This window comes from Scatophagus argus, chromosome 17 (genome assembly GCF_020382885.2).
Source record: "Scatophagus argus isolate fScaArg1 chromosome 17, fScaArg1.pri, whole genome shotgun sequence".
Classification (NCBI taxonomy): Eukaryota; Metazoa; Chordata; class Actinopteri; family Scatophagidae; genus Scatophagus; species Scatophagus argus.
The window spans coordinates 14,327,214-14,346,742 of record NC_058509.1 but is presented as its reverse complement, the minus strand read 5'-3'; the positions used below and the strand labels follow the sequence as shown (position 1 = coordinate 14,346,742).

At 39.4% G+C, this 19,529-nt stretch overlaps 1 protein-coding gene across 17 annotated transcripts in view; it reads right to left on the bottom strand.

The window, feature by feature from the left end:
• The window catches only part of adgrb2 (adhesion G protein-coupled receptor B2), a 197,488-nt gene that overhangs the window by 140,577 nt on the left and 37,382 nt on the right, over positions 1-19,529 (bottom strand). For 13 of the 17 annotated variants that reach the window (XM_046416704.1, XM_046416705.1, XM_046416708.1 and 10 more), the window contains exon 1: positions 1,765-2,182. The exons of 1 other annotated variant lie outside the window; for it this stretch is intronic. In XM_046416704.1, the coding sequence (XP_046272660.1) occupies positions 1,765-1,767 (3 nt within the window). In that variant the 5' untranslated portion in view covers positions 1,768-2,182. Of the gene's footprint in view, positions 1-1,764; positions 2,183-19,529 lie in introns of those variants that run through there. 3 more of the 17 variants (XM_046416717.1, XM_046416718.1, XM_046416721.1) reach the window with 2 other exon arrangements.

Sequence of the window (19,529 nt, the reverse complement as noted above, 5' to 3'; positions counted from 1 at the left end):
ACAAAAAAAACGCAAGTCTAGCAGAGCACAGATGCCACCTAAGGTTACTCTTCATGAAATGCTAACGGGAGAGAAGAAGCAGGTTAAACATAGCCTGACCTTTTTTTCCCTTTAATTGCCTCTTGAATGCATGAATTGAAAGACAGGATGCTGAGACAGGGTAAAGTAATCACAGAGGTAAGAAACAAAACAAAGCAACATGAAGCAATAGATGAGAGGAACTGAGAACAATACTGTAAGAGGGGACAGGGCTGAACATAACAAGAATGTTTAATCTTTAAGAGTCTTTAAGAAAGTGGCCTTCAGTGAAGTTCAGGGACAGAGAGAGAGAGAGGGAAAAAATGTTTTGTTTTTTTATGATGTCAGCGAAAAGTGACTCATGATTACCGACTTCGGAACTTCAATTTCCACCCATATGAGATCCATAGCATCTGTTATCAGCAGCAAAACAGAAACGGACGTATAAGCTATGAATCTGAGCGCTGATTAAACAGCACAGAAATGACCACCGCTGCTGCCAACACTATCAGAAAGCTATTTTCTGCAGAGTTATGAAACCCAGAAGCAACTGTAAGCTTGGTGCATATCATTTTCCACATCAGCTCTGTATTATACTGTGCAGTTTGTGTCATTATCCATACTAAATAAACAGAAGAAATGACAATGCCATTAGTAATGTGATATTGCGGCAAAAATTCATTGGCATGTTGTCTCACAGTGCTCTAAAGAAATCACACCTCATTTATCAAGCTCACCGCTGATACATTTACAATGAGAGCTAAAGCATTTTTCAATATTCTCAATGGGAAAACATTTAAGCTAATAATTAGATGGTCTCATAGCTTTTAAAAAACAATTTGCTGGCATGTTACATTTATTCAATACGTTCCAAACCTGAATTTCAATATTGATCTGTGCTGCATTCACAGGCACATATTGATAACGACACCCATTACTTTCACATGAATGAATAAACGATTGCTGGAGAGGACAAGCAAACAGAGCAGGTATTGTTTAGCAGGGTTTTCCCCCCCTTGTGTTTCAGTGGCTATTGTACTAACATCCAGATATAGCTGCAGCACAGCAGTGTTTTGCATATCAATTAATATAAGTAGCATGGCTACTCCATGTTGGTAACGTCAAAGCCAAATGTCACCACACGCAAACCATATTGATTTATACAACATATACATATACCTTTTAACATCACGGTATACAAGCTGTTTTCATTATGTATACACAGTTCTAATCAGATTTGGTTGCACTTATCTGATTTTCCTTTGTACATATTTTTTAGACATTTGCAGAAGCACAGTTGGAGGCAACCTGAGATCTGATTATTCCTTTGCCAATGATTGCATCGCTGTGAGTGTTATATGCATATGACAATAAAGACCTTTAATATTAACTATACACTTTTTATATAGGATGCGTGCATATGACACGTGCACTGAACGCATATTCGACCCAGCCATATTTTACTGTGGACCAGGCATCTAAATGGCCAAAAACGCAGGAAAATATCAGAGCCCATTAACGTTACACAAGGTCGAGGCCGAGGTAAACTTGACTCACAGAAAACGCTAACAAGTCTTCATATTCAAACTGCATTACTTGAAAAACACGTTAGTGTACCCAGACTGCAACGGTTGAAGAGTCAAAATACATGTGCTGCGGGTCAAATGTGCTGGGCCAACGTTACCAGAACCAAAATGAAGTGGGGCATCAAACATTTCCCATTAATAAACATATATTCAAACTCACCATTGACGTTTTACAAGGTGCAGAATCCGATATTGGTTCTTGCACTGCCTGGCATCTCTTGTATCCGAGGACGTTTGAAATCCATCCATAACACAATTTTCCAATTTACTTAGGTGACGTTAATGCCGCTTACCAACTTTAGACGGAGGAAAAGAATAACAGTAAGCGTTAGCTGCTAGCCTTCTTTTCTGTTCTATTCTACTTTTTTTGGCACGCTTAAGGTGCGCTCGCACGCGAGTGACGCACTGACGTTACGCACGAAAAAGTTGCCAGTTATGCAAGGTAGCAAATAGCAAGTGAGCTTGGTTAGCACGGGGCTGGTTTGACGATACGGTCCAAGAGTTCAGGCGGCTAACAGGCTAAATTTACTAATTTCTTTGCATTCTCCTGTCACTCTGTGCTGCTATACCCTCACACCTGTGCACCATTAAAGGGCACGTAGGAACTAAAATTACTCTGTGGGAACTAACGAACGACTAAGACTAAAGCATCAGTTTTCATATTGCAACTTATCTGCTGATCTTTGCAGTAATAATACATTCAGAAATACAAAATTAAAAACAATTTTGTTTCTCTAATCAACTGCTGGAGAGTTTTAGCATAATACGGATTTACAGATGTAGAAGCGTGTGTCAGACTTGACCGTGCAAACCCCAACACACTCTGAGGCATCTTCACACCCTAAATCTTGTTGTTATTGTGAGGGAAAAAAAAACAAAAACTAAATGTCACCATCTGTTGAGCGTTTGGGCAGAACATGATGTGGCACGCATGCTCTCACAGTCATATTCCATTGAAATGAAAGTAAAGCAGAGTATCCCTTTGTGCACAGAACACATTGGCATGTGTACACTTGTATGCATCTGCAAAAATCCTCATCTAAATGTGCATGTGAGAGTCAAAGAGAGGTTGGGGGTGTCCAATAAAGAACTGGAATAGGGCCTTGTAGCATTGTGGTAGGCCTGGGGGGAATTTGGGTCTCATTGTGAAATGGAAAATCACAGACTGAGGGAGAAGGTGATCAGCTTTCCTCTGCAGTGAATCCCTGCCAGCGAAACAGCTTACACCAGCCTTTTCTGTTTTTTCCTCAAGACAACACAGATATATTGTATGTAGGAGAGATACAGTGAGAGAGAGGAAAAACTGAATCTGAGAGACAGACAGAATACAGACAGGTAACTTGGTGTTATTCTAACAACTCTTCTGTTAGTTGTTACATAATCTTTTAAGAGTGTAATGTAAAAGGAAGAAAAAAAAATTGAGAAGGTCAGTTGAAGTGGAATTACCAACTACATCAAATAACAAAAAGGTTGTCAGAAATAGGAGCTGAAATGATCACTGTCTTGTTCATCTTCTCCCAGCTTACAGACAGAAACATCAGTCTGCAAAGGCTGTGGTGCAGACTGTGGGGAGATGAACCAACAAGACAAAGCTGGAATCACAGGCCTGCTTTGACTGTACTGACTGTTTGTGAGGCTCCAGCTACAGACCTCAGTGAACTTACTGAAACTGTGAAAGTCTATACGATCTTATGTCTGTTTGCTAAAAACTTTCTGTGCAAACATTGACAAGGAACTCTGGTTCACAGAAAAGCTCAGAAGGCCTCATCAGGCCAAGGAGAGGGCCTAAAGAATCTATGCAACAAGGCTAGAAACATGTTGACATAAGAGATCAGAAAAGCAAAGAAATCAGGTTCTCTGATCCTACATCAGTGTGGACAGGTCTGCGGGGCACTGACTGTCTGATGACCTGAATGTGTTTTACTGCAGTTTTGATAAGTCAACATTCACACCCCTCACCTGCTCACACCCAGATATCACACAGCTAACTGCACTTAATGCCACCCTGCTATGCCTCCCCACTGACCCTCCCACCTGCAATCAGGATCTGTGAACAGAATGTGTATCGGCTCTTTCACAGACAGAAGATCAGGGAGGCATTCAGCCCAGATGGCATGTCACCCTCCTGTCTGAAAGTCTGTGCTGACCAGCTGTCCCCCACATTCAAACAGATCTTCACCAGATCACTGGAGCTGTGTGAAGCCCCATCCTGCTTCAAATGCTTCACCATCATCCTTGTCGCCAAGAACCCCTCTACTACAGGATTAAACAACTACAGGCCTATTGCTCAGACCTGTGTGGTCATGAAACCCTTCAAAAGACTAGTGTTGACAACCAGGACTGGTGCCTCTCAGGGATGTGTGCTCTCTCTCCCCTCTGCACTTCAGGAGACCCATCTGTTGAACCGAAGTTTGAAGACGACACAATGGTCATCAATGATGATAATGAGTCTGCATACAGATAGTCATTTGAACAGCTGGCCATCTGATGCAGTCACAACAAGCTGGTGCTGAACACATTCAAATCATAGCAGTGACAGAGATGACAGTGGACAGTGTCTGCTGTGGAAATCTACAGGTTTATGAAATCCACAATGTCCCAGTACCTAAAATGGGCCATCATAAACTCCACCATCAAAACGGCTCAGCAGATGATGTACTTCCTACACCAGATCAGGAAAGTCAACCTGTTTCAGGAGCTGCTGATCCATTTCTACACTGCACTACACTGGAGACCACCTGTGCCAACTTCTCCCCTCTGGTTGGCGCTATAGAGCTCCTTATGCCCAAACAAGCACACACAAGATTTATTTCTTTTGATGAACAGGACATCCCTCTGATGAATCTTTAAATCAGTCATAAAGTATCAAAAATCCTCTAACACCAAAACATCCAATTATCCAAATAACTATTTACAGTTCTAAATTCACCCCGTGCTTAACATGTACATATCATCAATGAATCCGTCACACTGAATATATTGTCAATAAATGCCCATACATTCATATACCGCACATAATCATTCACTTCATGTATAAGAAATAATATAGCACTTTACATATTCAGTATTTATTTCCTTACACTCGGTGGTGGCCCAGGTTGCCTGAGTGGCAGGGGTGAAAAAAAAGTGCATCAGCTGTATGCAATGAAGCACCTACATGTAACTTAAACTTACAACTTAAATGTACATTTCGGTGTCAGCTATAGGTCTGTTTCTGTCTTCGTGTAAATTGTGCTGTGTGTGTCAAATTCCTTTTATATGTGCATGTATTTGGCCAATAAAGCTGATTCTGATATAATGATACTTCAGTACTACTGAAACCTCAACAGCTCTGTCAGCAGAGCCAGAGCCCAAAAACAACAAGCAGCCATAGAGCTCTGCTAGCCCCATACCATGGTTTCACCAGCTGCGTCGTATGTGAACAGCAACTCCAAATAAAGACAGAAAAATTAAGGAGATGGAAAAAAGAGCTGCTGAAGTACAGTAAACAACAGGACGACTGCTGATTCAATTATATTCCCAGTGTGTGACTGTTATCATTCATAAGCCTTTTAAATTACAGTTTCACACTGTAATTATTTAATATTGTCTATTCAACAAATATATTTAAACAGAGAATATTTTAACACTTTCCTAGCCACACTCCTGTCTATCTGTGATATTCTAATGATTCTATTCTAATGATTCTAATTCAGTGAGCCTGATAGCTCCTAGAGGTCCTCTGGCAGGGCCCTTCAGCTGGTTCCAAAATCTCACTTGTCATCAAAGGCAACTGGATCTTTGCAGCTTGTGGCCCTCTGAGCTATGGAAGTCCCTGCCTCAAGTGGGCAAACACAGTGTCCTCTATTAAACCTCTTCTAAAACTCACTTTTACTTACATGTTTTCTTGTTTTATATCTTACAATTGGGCTTTTATTTACTCTTATTGTTATTTATTTAGATGTGCTTAAATTTCACTTGAGAGTGAAACAGTCAGAGAGAAAAAAAAGAACAGAAAAAAAAGAAAAAAGAAGTGCAATAAGCAAGCTTCTACGATGTGTGTGTCATCAGAATAAATCATAAGAAATGAATTGATCGAGCAAGTACATGCAGCAAAGCAACTCAAATTACATTTTCATTTCCTCTGTGACAGCGTTGGAGGGAAATCTTGCAAGCAAATGATTAGTTTTTGAGGCAAAATATGTGCCGCAATTGATTCCCGCCAATGTAAATAGGGACAGCTGTGCATCACTGCTCTGATTTTCCTGCTGCAAAACTGATCCTGAATTTGATTAGGGCCTAAAATATTGAAGTATCCATACACCACCTTGCACAAGAAGCCAAGTCATCTGAATGGGATCTAGAGGGCATTAAAGAAGCTTTTAAGTTCCAAAACTCATTGATTGTGCAGCAAGTGGGCTGCGTGGAGAGACATTCATTAAGAAAGACAATATGTCACACAAAGCAATAGAGTACTTAATGTAATTGTGGCCTCAGGATGGGGGATAAAAACCAGACAAAGCAGAATATATTGTGTGTGTCAACAGAAATGTTACAGTCCAAGGGAAAAAATGGAGGGAAAAGAGAAATATAGTGTGTCTGTGTGAGTCTCTGTGCATGTTTGACAGGTTATGTGTACTGCCCACATACATTTGTCTGTGTGTGTGTGTGTGTGCGCGCATGCACTGTATGATGGTATGTGAACTGATGGAAAAAAAAAAAAACATCCATCAGATAGGTATTTTCCAAACGAAATAGCTCTGAATAAAGGACACCTGTTTATGCCAACATGTATGTTAGGATGTGTGTATGTGTGTATGCTTGTGTGTGTGTGTGTGTGTGTATAGGTTCGCGTGTTTGTATGTAAAGCTTATGTGGATGTAAATCATGACTGCAGAATGAGGGCAATGTTTCAGACAACTCTCTTCACACACACACACACACACACACTCTTACGGTCTCATGGACATTGGGGACACTGGAGAATATTTTAAAATGGACATATCCTGTATCCGCCTGCGTGCCCATATTACATGAATATATGAATAATAAATGTAATGACACGAACATAATGCAAGAGAAAGCCCATGCTTGTTCAATACCAGAAACAAACGTGAATCACAGTTTGCTCAGCTTTGACTGCTTTTTCATTCATAATACACGGCTAAAGTGGTGGAATAAATTGTTTATGTTAAGGCTAATAAAAAACCTAAGTAATATAACTAAGGCTGACCAGTGTTTCAAAACGATGCACAACAGAGAATATGATTCTTAACTAAGCCGTTCAAAAGCAGTCAGACTTTATTAATGCGTTTCTCTGTGTGAATGTATTTGTGTGTATGTGTGTGATTGTGGAGGCGGTGGTTGCTGTTATCTCTCGATCTTCTCTCTTTCGATGTAACATCTCTTCCCTCTCTAGCCGCAGTAGAGCACATCAGGCTCTTCCTCTCTCTTTGAAGTGTTGCCAGGCAGGGTATTTATTTCATTATCTCCTCTCCCTCTCTATTTCCTCTCCTTGTTTTTAGGGCTCAGTATCAAGGGGAAGACAGGAGTTGAGGAAGGGAAAGCTGACGCTGCAGGTACAAGCCTACAACTCTTGACTGTTTTGTCAAGACTGTGTGTCTGTGTTAGTGTGTTGCCCACATCTTTATGTGGATCATGTGTCCTCACAAGGATGGAAAGATAGGAAATCCTGCAAAATGAAGACACTGGCTAGTGCTTTCATCTAGGCTTTTGCCATATATTGTATACTGTATTTATTGGCTACACTACTATTGCACTGTTGTCCCTCGTCTCGTGTGTCCTCTGTGTTTATACTTCATGTTTAAATGGGTGTTTTTTTTATTTTTGTATTCATCAGTCCGTTTATGTAACATTGTTTCATTGCTCCATGTACACATACATGTTTGTAATGACAATAAAAACTCCTTGAAGTTGACCTTTAATTGCAGGGATTCCAGTTTTATTGTTTATTTGGGTCTTATAGCCTCAGGAAAAATGTCACAAATATTCAAGTATGTGTGTGTATTTAATCCTTGCATTTATAAGCATTTCAAGTGACACATACTCTCAAACACACCTGTGGGGCTCAGAAACAGGACAGGGGAGTTATTGATTTGGCAAACACAAGTTCATGCTCTGAGCATGCCCAGTACCTTCTAGCATCTATCATCAAGAGGAAATACGCTGAGACCTTGAAGGGGACTTGAATTCACCACAGACCTGCATCTGTGTGTGTGTGCGTGCGTGTATGTGAGCGCATGTATGTTTGTGACCTTTCTGCCAATGTCTGTTTGACATGTGTCACACCTCAGCTGGGGATTCAGGGGTTAAAGCTGACCATGTCCACAATGAAGCTGAACCACCCACAGGGTCACAAAGGAGAGCTGACCTTTCACACACACACCTACTGACCAGGCACAAGATCTGTCTGTCTGCAGTATTGGAGTTTTCTCTGTGTCTGGTAAATACACAACATTCTAGGCAGGATACTGTGTCATGTCATAGAACACATGATGCCATATAGTATCAAAATAATGTAATATATACTTATTTAACTATCACAACAATAATAATAATAATAATAATAATGAGAGATTAAGTACATGATCTGCATTCCAGTATGGAGCATATAGATCTGACCATGAAGTTGAAATAGCATAAACTCTCCTTAAGAAAACAGACAACATATGAGAAAACAGCTTGTACACTCCAATTACATTTGCTTTAAAAATAATAGCAAAAATACAAATTTGAAAGTTCTACTGACTAAAAACTCAAAGTGAAGATTGTTCCTTCCTCTTCTCTCTAGATTAAATATAAAGCAGAAAACAGTGGGATGCAAAATAAACGAAGAGGTTTTGGACAAGATTGACTATTATCAGCAAATTGTGATGGTAATTGTTCAATCACAGCACTGGTAAAGAGCAACTGCTTACTGTCTTGAAAAGGTGTGTTAAAAGGAAAACCGAAGAACCTTGCTTACAAACTTACATGTGTAAGTAAAGTAATTTGGCTCTTTTGCTTAAAAATGGAGAAAAAAATGCAATCTTGCCATGATAAGTACACAACAAACACTTGCTTGATTGGCCATCGCCCATAAAAGTATCAAAACACTCCTCCACACCGTAATTTAGCAAGAAACTAACATTAACACCACAGTTATTACAGGGGACACTTCATGGTACAGTCAAAATATGGCCATATGGAGAATCACAAAAGTATGGATAAATGAAAGTGCTGCAAAACGTATAACGATTCAAGTAAAAGATAATCATAGCCAAATCAGGGTACCTTAACTTACAAGAAATAAATTTATTTGCAGTATACAGCAGTATTGGCAATGACTGCACATTCTCAGCTTTCTGTTGAATGCCACAGAGGAAGAAATCGTGAGAAAATCCTGGAATAAACCAGAGACTACACTGTATTTGTTAGAAAAAAATAATCCCATACTAAGTGGATTTGCCAAACTACAGTCTGCAATATTAGGTTTGCCAAATGCATTCTCATTCACAGACAGTTTTGCACAAATAAGAACGACTGCCAACAGTCTTATTAAAAACACAAATGGCCTACTTGAAAGCTTAAAGATTTTTCAAAAAAATCTCCAACAGTTCCAGTGTTGTCAGACTTACTGTTTAGGTAAAAAAAACAAAAAACAAAAAGCAGATTAAAAAAAAATCTTGTTGTTGCAATGCTATTAAAAGTGAGGTCGCTAAATTTTATATACCCCCCTACCAATAATAAATATTGCATTACTGAATACAGACTGGAATTTGGAAAACAGAAACATTACTTTCTTTCTTTCTAAAGCCAGAACAGCCAGACTGCAGACAATTTGCAGAAAACGCTGTCAGAGAAAGTTGTAGAAAAAAAGCTTTCATTTTAGTAAGAGCTTTCATGCTCATCTAAAGGTATTAGTCAAATCAAGTCAGATCAATGCCCGAATTTCATTCCCATATTCAAGGTTTCAATTTTGAGCTTAGCTGGGACTAAAGTAAATCCACTTAAGAGTCCTGACAGTGTGATGTAAATGAGAGCCCATTAAGACATAACAAATTTGACATATTACAGCTGTCAGGTGAAAAACCTGTTATTTTGGTTTTCATGTTTTCACTTCTACCAAAGGATTTTGTGCACCTCTGTGAGTTCAGAAAATAGCCGTTGGGTTTAAGACACCTTTTCAAAACTACTTAATTAACATTTTCACTAAGCTCTTGAAAAGCATTGTGGGGTTATGTGGTTTCTCCCTAAACAAGGCAAAATCTGCTACAAATGTATATGTCTTGAGTCATATATAGAATTTGGGTGACATTCGTTTGCCTATATTTTGAGGTCTTGGATCTTGGATCAAGACTCAGTGCCTCTACTTATATACATGCCATGCTGGATCCATCCCCATCTCCTTTACCTGACTTGGTCTCTGTCTACCGCTCACCTCAACTTTCCCCTGTTTTCACCTCATTTCTTCCCTGTTGATCGTCCTTTCAAAATCTGACAGCTGCCTGAAGGGAAAAAAAAGAAACCTTCATCTTCCAACAGCCTTCCCTTTCCGGTAGGGTTGAGAATACCTCTTCTTTATTTATCCAGACCTGTCTTTCATCGGGATATATTTCTTGTCTGCTTCACTTCTTCTTCTTCTTCTCGCCTCACGCTTTGACAGAGAGAGCAGTAGAGAAGAGAAAAAGTAAGTAAAATGGAGGGGAAAAAGATGTTTATTTGCATAAAAGGTGACCTCTAGACGAAGGTCAGTGACACTGGAGTCACAGAAAAAAAATGAATGGTCACTTAAAATTATCTCATAAAATAATGCTTGAATGAGACACAGCCATCAAAGCACTGCATAAGTAGACAAACAATAACAAAAAGACAGCAAGACTGATATCACCCACGCACTCAACCCTCCCCTAAGCAAGAAATCTGCCCTGGTGTTGGCTGGGGCCTGGCACCACTTGCACCATTTCCTTTCACTTTTTTGTGAAAGCTGACACCAGTTTCTGTCACACTCATTTCAAACAGCTCAAACCACATTGATATAAAAAACAAGTGAAAAAGATGTAAAGGGAAGAAAAGCTAATGCTGTGGTAAACAAGAGAAGGAGTCTACTCATGCACAGCAGTGCTTTGAACTAAATGCAATAGGCGTGCTACTCACAGTGACAATGCTGACATGCTGATGTTAAGCCGGTCAAATATTTGTCCTGTTCAGAGTCTTGGTGGAGTGTTAGCATGCTAAGATTTGCTATTCAGGACTAAAGACAAGGCACAGCTGAGGCCAATGGGAATGTTGGTAGTTTGGCAGTTATTTGGTCATAATTTAAGTGTTAGACAAATAAAAAATGATGAAGAGAACCTCATTTAGCATTAGAAAAAAGGCATGGATCACCACAGTCCTTAGAATATATCTCCAAACATAGATAAATATAACTAAATATATTTTCAACATATTTAGTGTGAATACAACAAGATAGCTCATTGGATAATCGAAAACACTGACCTGCTGGTGGTGATAGAGGATAGGTCAGGGGATCGCCAAGGTCATTAAAATCCATCCTGTGGAGACCATTAATATTTATGCAAAATGTCTTCCATGTCAGTCCATTAAGTAGCTAAGCTAATTTCAGTCTGAACCAAAGTGATGGACAGACCGATAGATGGACTTTGCCACCCCTACTGTGCTTATAAAAGAAGGAACAAGATGATGAAAACACTGAGCATCAAATATGCAAAATGGAATGAGAGAGCAGACATAAAGGAAAGATAAGATATGGAAGCCGAAATATAGATGTAATATTTTCCAGCAAACAACAAAATGAAAGCAATAGGCAACAAGTCTTGTTTCTGATGAAGAGAAACATCAACAAGTATGGATGCTTGTTTTGAAGCAAATAGGAAATTGCTCTGCCAAACCACTTATGCTGCTGTTGGTGTTCAATCAAGCAAGGACTATTGAAATGCAAATGTTAATGACAGTGGCAGAGGACAATCTTTCTCACACAGACACAATGAGACACAATAAATTTGGTTCACAAATCAAACAATTCCACAAGATCTGACATTATATCCCAGGTATGGACTTATTTTAGATTAAAGTAAAGTGACATATTTTGTCATTGGAGGGAACTCACTCCAACGAAATTTGTTCTCTGCATTTAACCCACCCAAGTGACGTGCACACACACACAGCAAACCCGGGGCAGTGGGCGACCACGTGCAGCGCCCGGGGAGCAGTGGGGGTTAGGTACCTTGCTCAAGGGTACCTCAGCCATGGACACCGGGACGGGGAATCGAACCAGCGATCCACCGGTTACGGGTCCGACACCCTAACCGCTGATCCACGACTGCCCCAACTCAAACTGGATAATGCACTATTCTCTCCAGTATAATGGAACAGGATGCAAGAGTAGAGGAGATCAACCTTAAACACGTAACTTTTGGAAAAGTTATATATTTTAAGTAAGGCTAGAGGTGTCTTGGCATCTGAGATTCAGTCCAACTACAGGCTGCCAATAGCCTGAGAGCTGAGTTCATCAGGAAGTCAGAGAGAAGTGTTAATGTCATTTAAATCAGCAATAAAAGCTGTGTACTTAAAGCAACTGAAAATCTGAAGTCCTTGAAGTTAAATCACTTTCTTGCAGCAAATAATTAAGATTCCTGATGACTATTTGCAAGGCAGATATCGGCATTTCACATTCTCTGAAATTCGAAATGTATACACACTGAACATTAAAATGGCGTTTTTGATAGAATTCTTGAGTGGTGAAGAGATGAGACAAATTCCTCATTTGAGGTGCAATTAACTGAGCCTTGACATCTGATGATTGAATGATGGAAGCCTACAAGCTTTGCATTCAAAAGATGCGTTGTCAGGAAGTCAAGCAAGAGCAGAGCCATGGGCACTGAGAAAGTGATATGATGTGTCTACGTCTTGCTTTGTAATATGATAGTTGTTTGACATATAGCTCTCAGATCTCAGATTTGTTCTTGCATGACCTAGACAAAAAAACAAAATAAAGCAAGCTTAATGTGTACCTCAAGTCTCTGAGAGTTGATTTTAATTGTGGTGAATAAATAAGACATAATGGCAGTCTGAAAGGTAGAAAATCAATCTAAACACTAAAAGCATGCTTTAGAAAAAGGTGTACTTTCCTTAATAGGCAGAAGCAGTGCCCATTGTGTAATTATCAATGCAGTAAATGAATTTCTAAATGCCTGTGATAACTAAAATGTTCCTCTGTGATCTTCAAAGCCATTCAATGCTTTCAGCTTGGGATATTCTAAAAAAAAGTCTAATTCTGACAGGTGTAAAACAGAATTGTAATATAAAATAGTTCACAAAAATGTAAATTCACTTCCTTAATTTCCTCTTTAAGTCCAACATTGCGTGTTGTTGGGTCAGCCATGAAAACAAAGGTCATTATTAAGGAGTGGTGCTATTTATCCATCTATATTGTTTTGGTGTGAGTTGCCAAGTTTTGGAAATACTTAGTTCAAATATTTTTGTATAAAAATATGTATTTTTGATTTTGGGAAAAACAGTCCCTTTAATGTGCAAAGAAATGAGCTACCGTTTTCCATTGGGGAGGAACTATATTATTTCACAACATTCAAGACACTAAACAACTCAGATCCTAAAAGTGAGAAATATATAAGCTCATCCAAGTGCAATGCACCTAAAGTTCAGTTTAGAAATAGAACACCAAATTAGAACACCAAAAGCACAACCAAACATTTATTCTAACATCTCTACATCATGTTTGTGCCAAATCATCAAGCTAAATGGAAGGATTTAGTGTAAAAGAACTAAAAATCACCCCTTTTGTTGATCATTTTCATCACATTAGCTGTTTTTTTTTTTTTTTAGTTTTCTTTCGATTTAGAGTGTATGATCAGTGTGATCAGCTGTAAAATGTTGGTTCTTTTGTAGGTGGCAAATGTACTTCAAGTAGTTTTTAACTGGTGTCAAATTGAAACTTATTCCTCTACAATACATCATATACTGCACATGAGAAAACAAGACCATCAGTGAGATTACCAGCTATTTCTATGTATTCTCAATGCCTGTCACTGAGTCAGATTACAAAAAACGACACGACTGGAAGAGCCTGTGTTTACATTTTCCCAGGAAATGTTACGCAGTGAGTGAGTAGTACATTAGCTGGTTAAAAGGAAACAGGAGGAAATTCTTCTTTCAACAACTTTCTTCTTGACGTTATATTTTGTGTGTATGGTTGATACTGGGGCAAAGAGAAAAAGAAAATACTGGCTGAAAAACAAAATAGCACAGTGATCAAGACTGAGAGAATTGCATGGTTTGAAAAGATTCAAAATCAGCGTTGAATTGGCCCTCCTCCTACTAGAAAGGCACGGGAATGTGAAAAGTGACTCTGTTAGTTGTGGGTTTACATGTAACCTAAATGTATGAATGAGGTGACTTGTGATTTTGGGAAAGTTTACATTACTTCACCATCATCATCTTACAGCTATCTTACATAGCCGTACGTTACGTCATTGTTATTAATCCTGCAAACCCCTGGTGCGAAAAATAAGTCTTTTGTTCAGTCACTTCCAAACAAGATGCACGCGCTAGCCAGATCAAGATCTTTACAAACACACAAGATTACAACACAAAGCGATGGAAACACGATGGAAATACAAGGGAAAAAACTAAAGCATGAGGGGGAAGCCTTTACATGAGTTAATCACTGATTCACACCAAATTAAAAAAGAGTAACTGGTCGGGGAAACGGTGATCCTCCGTCGCAGGAAATCAGAACAACATGAAACCACCACCGGGCGAAAAGAGAAAGAGAAAGTGAGATAGAGACAGATGCAGTAGCAATAGAAGGAGACAGAGAGATATGCTGATATAAAATTAGTTTGGCAGGGTAGATGGAAAGAGAAATAAAAATAAAATGTAGAAAGACGTGACAGAAGGAAGGAGCAGCAGTAGAGTGGGGGAAAAAAAACAATGAGAGAGAGTGTGGCGTACTGAAGGACACGGGTCTGAGAGGTGGTGAGCAAGGGGAAAGATAGTGAGATGGAGAGAGGGAACAAGGGAGGGAATGAGAGGGGGGAGAGAGGGCGGATTAAGTAGAGAGAGGGTGGATGTGGTCTGCCTTCTTTCCTTTAGGCCTGAACTTTATCTCGAGCTGCAGACTGGCTGCAGCCCGCCAGAGAGGCCCAACGACCCAGCGAGCGCCATTCAGGAGCCAGAGAGAGCACGTCAACACACACCGCTGATCGCAAGGAGGTGATAGCACGAGTGCTACCACACACACACATACACATAATATGCAGAAGGTAATCATGTACCGTACAAACCAGATTCAGAAGAAAACTGATGTATTTTAGTGAGAAAACAAAACAAACAATATCCAGAAAACAATACTAAATATCACACTGAGAGGAGATTCTTATTGGCAATGTTCAAAGTTTATGTATATTTGTATATTTACTGAAGACAAGAACAACATTTAATACTACAAAAATTAAATAGTATATCATAAAAAATGCTAAGTATTGTCATAATATATATGAACTATATGAACTAAGGATGGCACTGCAATGGTATTTCAAACAAATTCATTAAAACATATCAGATAGTCAGGACAGTTTGTTGATCAGATTTCAGTTTCCATTTGAATGCCTGCAGACTATTCTTGCCGTTTTAGCTCATGTGTCTTCTGTACTGTTACCTTTTTGTACTGTTTCATGCCTGTATGCACCACTAACCAAATTAATTTCCTCTTTTGGATAATGAAGTTCAATTTGATTTGATTTGATGATTTGATTTGATTTGATTTGATTGCAAATAGTGGCACCATATAACACTGCAGGTTCCTCTTGTATGCACCATTTTTGGATTTCCAGTAGACATGTTGTCCTACCTATTGAAAGCCTTGGCCTTTGATATTGTGGGACAAGTAGTGTTGTTGAAGCCCACCAAAACTGTTCTGACCCTGAGGGCAATGTGACCCAGGGTCTTACTTACCCCTTTCACTACAATTAACTCTGTTTACTATGCCTATGCCCCTCAAATTCAATTTCATCCTGGTTCATCTCTTCCACTTTTAAAATCATGGATTGCAAGTTGCTGATTTACAATCATAAGCTTGCAAATACCAATGAGTAATAGTTGTCACAGATTAATTTAATTTAAGCCCTAAACTTAATTGATTTTTTTTCCTTTTTTTTGTCCCAAAGCGGACATCTTAAGCAATTTCAGATGAGTGCTTTGAGGCTCAATGACAACCACTTTCAAATAGACTAGCTATCTATCAGCTCCCAGCTGTGATCCATCCACACATCACATCCATGCTTACATGGTGAGACAAACTGCATTCAGTTCAACTATGGCATATTTTGCTAGAGTGCAACACATAAATCATACAGGACATTAAAGCTGTTTGGATTCCCTGAGCATTTACACACAGGTGAAACAATTGAATTATGCTCATTTCTGAAGGTCACACAGGATGCAATTGCCAATTTTGAGGGCGTAACACACAGCTAATATAAAGAGTAGTGTGATAAATGCACTCCTCCTGGGAACTATATTAATTTGGAAATGAGTAATGGCCAATGGGGCACAGTCTTAAAGCAATAAGCCCAACACTGCGACCCTGAGTGCCAGACAACAGACCTGAGAGTGACGCCCAGCGGTAACAGCCAAAAGGCCTGCCTGAGGTTCACAGGTTGCCAGGCTGGCATCAGTACACCCTCAGCCCTTGTTCACTGAGTTCTGCTCACTGGCTTGGAGGCCTCCTCTCAGTGGTGACAAGCAGCGCATCAATATCGCACGCTGGTCAAGGCGGGTTGCTAATCCGGCAGCCAATCAATGATGAGATAAGGAGGCGCTGACTTGTGGGAGTCGGTTGGATAAAGCAAATGGCCTTTTCTTCCATTTCATTTCACCTTGCTGCATATCAACTACACGGCCGAGATGGATGAAATGCTCTGTGTGAACGACGCTGTCACAGTACAGGAATGTGTCTTTTGTTGTTGATGAATACAGATGGAAATGTCAAATGAAAACACTTCACTGCCGAGCTGTAAATTTTGTCAACCGATGCAGCCCTTTCGCTGCGAGCCAAACGACCTGGTGTCGTCAGCTCTTTGTCTGTTCTTTTGGTCGCCATATATTCTGAGTCAGCATTGGCCAGAGGAGCAGAATAGAGAGTATGAATGGTGTGTGTGTGTGTGTGTGTGTGCAAGGACTGGAAGAGAATGAGTGGATATTACAGTAGTGCTGAGCAGAGCAGTCTATGACAGGCAGACGAGCTGTGTGCACAGTCCAGACACACACTTAAAAATACACACATTTTCAAACACCTTTAAAATCTTCCAGGTGTTGAAAATCTCAAGAAATAATAAAAAAAAATCTCAACAGGAAACAAGGTTGGTTTTCTGTGTATGCAAGTGTGTGTGAGATGCCACATCTTGCTCCATCTTACTGAAAAGAAATTTTATTCATTTTGCTAAAAGCATCTTGAACGCGTGTGCAATTCCACTTTTTTTGATCTGCAAAAGGAAAAAAAGACTTTGAGGGAAAAAAAGACTTTCAATATTCTTTTACGTCAGTGTCCTGTTGATCTGAAAGAAAATCAGAATCAATCGATTACAATTTTTTCGAGTAAATTATTCTTGCAAACTTGAAATTAAGATGTTGGAGAGTGTGTATGCTGGTCAGAATGACCTTGGGAAACAAACATTTTCTACATCAGTCCTGGCATATCATCTGACACTGTTACTTTTCTGAACAAATTCTCTTCACTCCAGTAACCTGCAAATGCCCTGTGTTTTTCCCTGTCACTTAAATTGTACAATCATCACTCCATTTCTTTAACAGCCACTTACTTGACTCTGTGGCAATTTAGTCCCTGCGACTTCAAGACAGACACTCGATTTTATTCATTATTTCATTTCTTCTTTGACAACATAACCTTTCAGAATTGCAATGAAAATGACTATGTTTACTCTTGAATTTCAAATTACACCCTGAACACAAAAATCAATCTCACTTTTGTCACTGACAATTTTTGGGAGAGTCAAGGGCTTGGGATGGTTTCATTTCTCTGGACTTGTTCCCCTGTGGAACTGTAACAACAGCGATGGGGGAGCCAAGGACATGATAGTTGTTTCTGTGGTCTGAAACCCAGAAAAAAAAAAAAAATCAGCCCATTCTGCTGCTCTTTTCTTCAATGTGCTCATTAATTTGTGTGTGCGAGCATATATAACGATGGGCACAGCTGCACAGTGTAACTTGACGAAGGACTGAGCTCAAACATCTCTCTCTCTCTCTTTCTCTGATGTTTATACATACACACTGTATATTTTTGCCACCTGAGGCCTGTACATCTACAAACACCAACACAAAATCAAGATGTGAAATAAAAATTTCCATGCCTCAAGCTGCTAAGTGCATTTCACCAAAATATACAAAAAAGCCTCAAATCTCTCCAGTCACCAGAAAGGGTACAATTGGCTGCCTGGCTAACATGATCATCTAGTTCTGATGGTCATTCATTGCCAGATTTTAAGTGTAGTGTAATGCTGTGGGCAAACCACTGCCACTCAAGTCGTGCGGGGAACAGCGGGGAGGGCAGTGGGATGTGAGAATGACAGCACAGAAAAATTGCACGGCAGCTTTGAAGGGCTGCTTTTTATTTTGCACAAGTAAAAAGGTAGTGAAGCTGCTAATTCAAGCTCGGCTCAGGGATGTACATGTGGGGAAATTAAAATTAGCTTACATCACCACCTGATCTATGACAGTGAAGGCAGTGAGTGAACGTTGCTGCAGTTTGAGCTTGTGAGGCAAGTAAAAGCCAAGTACAAAAGTATCCAGACATCTGTTTCTGGGACTGTTTTTCAGGGGTTGGACTTGGCCCCTTACTTTCAGTGAAAGGAAATCTTAATGCTTCTGGCAACAGTTTGGGGAAGGTCTTTTTATATTCCAGCTTGACTGTGCTCCAATGCACAAAGCAAAGTCCATAAAGACATTGTTGGATGAGTTTGACTGGCCCACACAGATCCCTGACCTCAACTGGAACAGAGACTGTGAGCCAGGCCTTTTGGTTCAATATCAGTGTCTGACCTCATTATTTTTCTACTGCGTGAATGGGCAAATTTTCCCACACAAACACTCCAAAATCTTGTGGAAATCCTTTCCACAAGAGTAAAAGCTGTTATAGCTGCAAAGTTGTCTCTTTTGGTGTAATGGTCAGGTGCCCCAATACTTTTGTCTATGTAATTTGTAGTTGATGCAGTGCTATTCAACCCCCAGCCAGTTTATGAAGCCTTAAAGTATGATGTTGTAAACTCCCAATATCTCCCAGTGGTGTCTCAGCCCTAGAAAAAACAGTGTGTAAGACATAATGGGAGGGACAGGTTTGGCCTTTGTCCTTTCATTTAAACACTTAAATAAATATTTTTTTTCACATGATTTCACTTTGCGTTCTCTGTGGCCTCTTGCTTGAATATGTATTTTCATGACTTTTAATGGCTTCAAGCAGATCACATCTGGAGTGTTATGACTATAACTTTTACTTGAATACATATTAAGTTATTTACCTATATTACTTTGTTTTAGGGGAGTTTTATTACTATCTGTTTACAGCTTGAATTTTCTGTGTAAGTTTTATGTCTTACCAAAATGCTACCAGTCATCTTTCAGAATTCACGCTGACATTGTCCTTTCTACTCTAATCCTCTACGCATTCTTCCTCAATTGTTTTCACTCTGTTGCTTTCTAAGTGTTACTTAGCAGGACTTTATGGAAATCAGATGAACTGCGGCTAATTTAAATCTTTAGCCTAAGTAATTATCCAGGAAAACTGAAAAAAAGATTTGCTTAATTTTTTTACATTTATAGATTGCTTATTAATATTTGATATTATTGGCAACATCGATAATAAATATATATATATTTTGTGTGTGTGTGTGT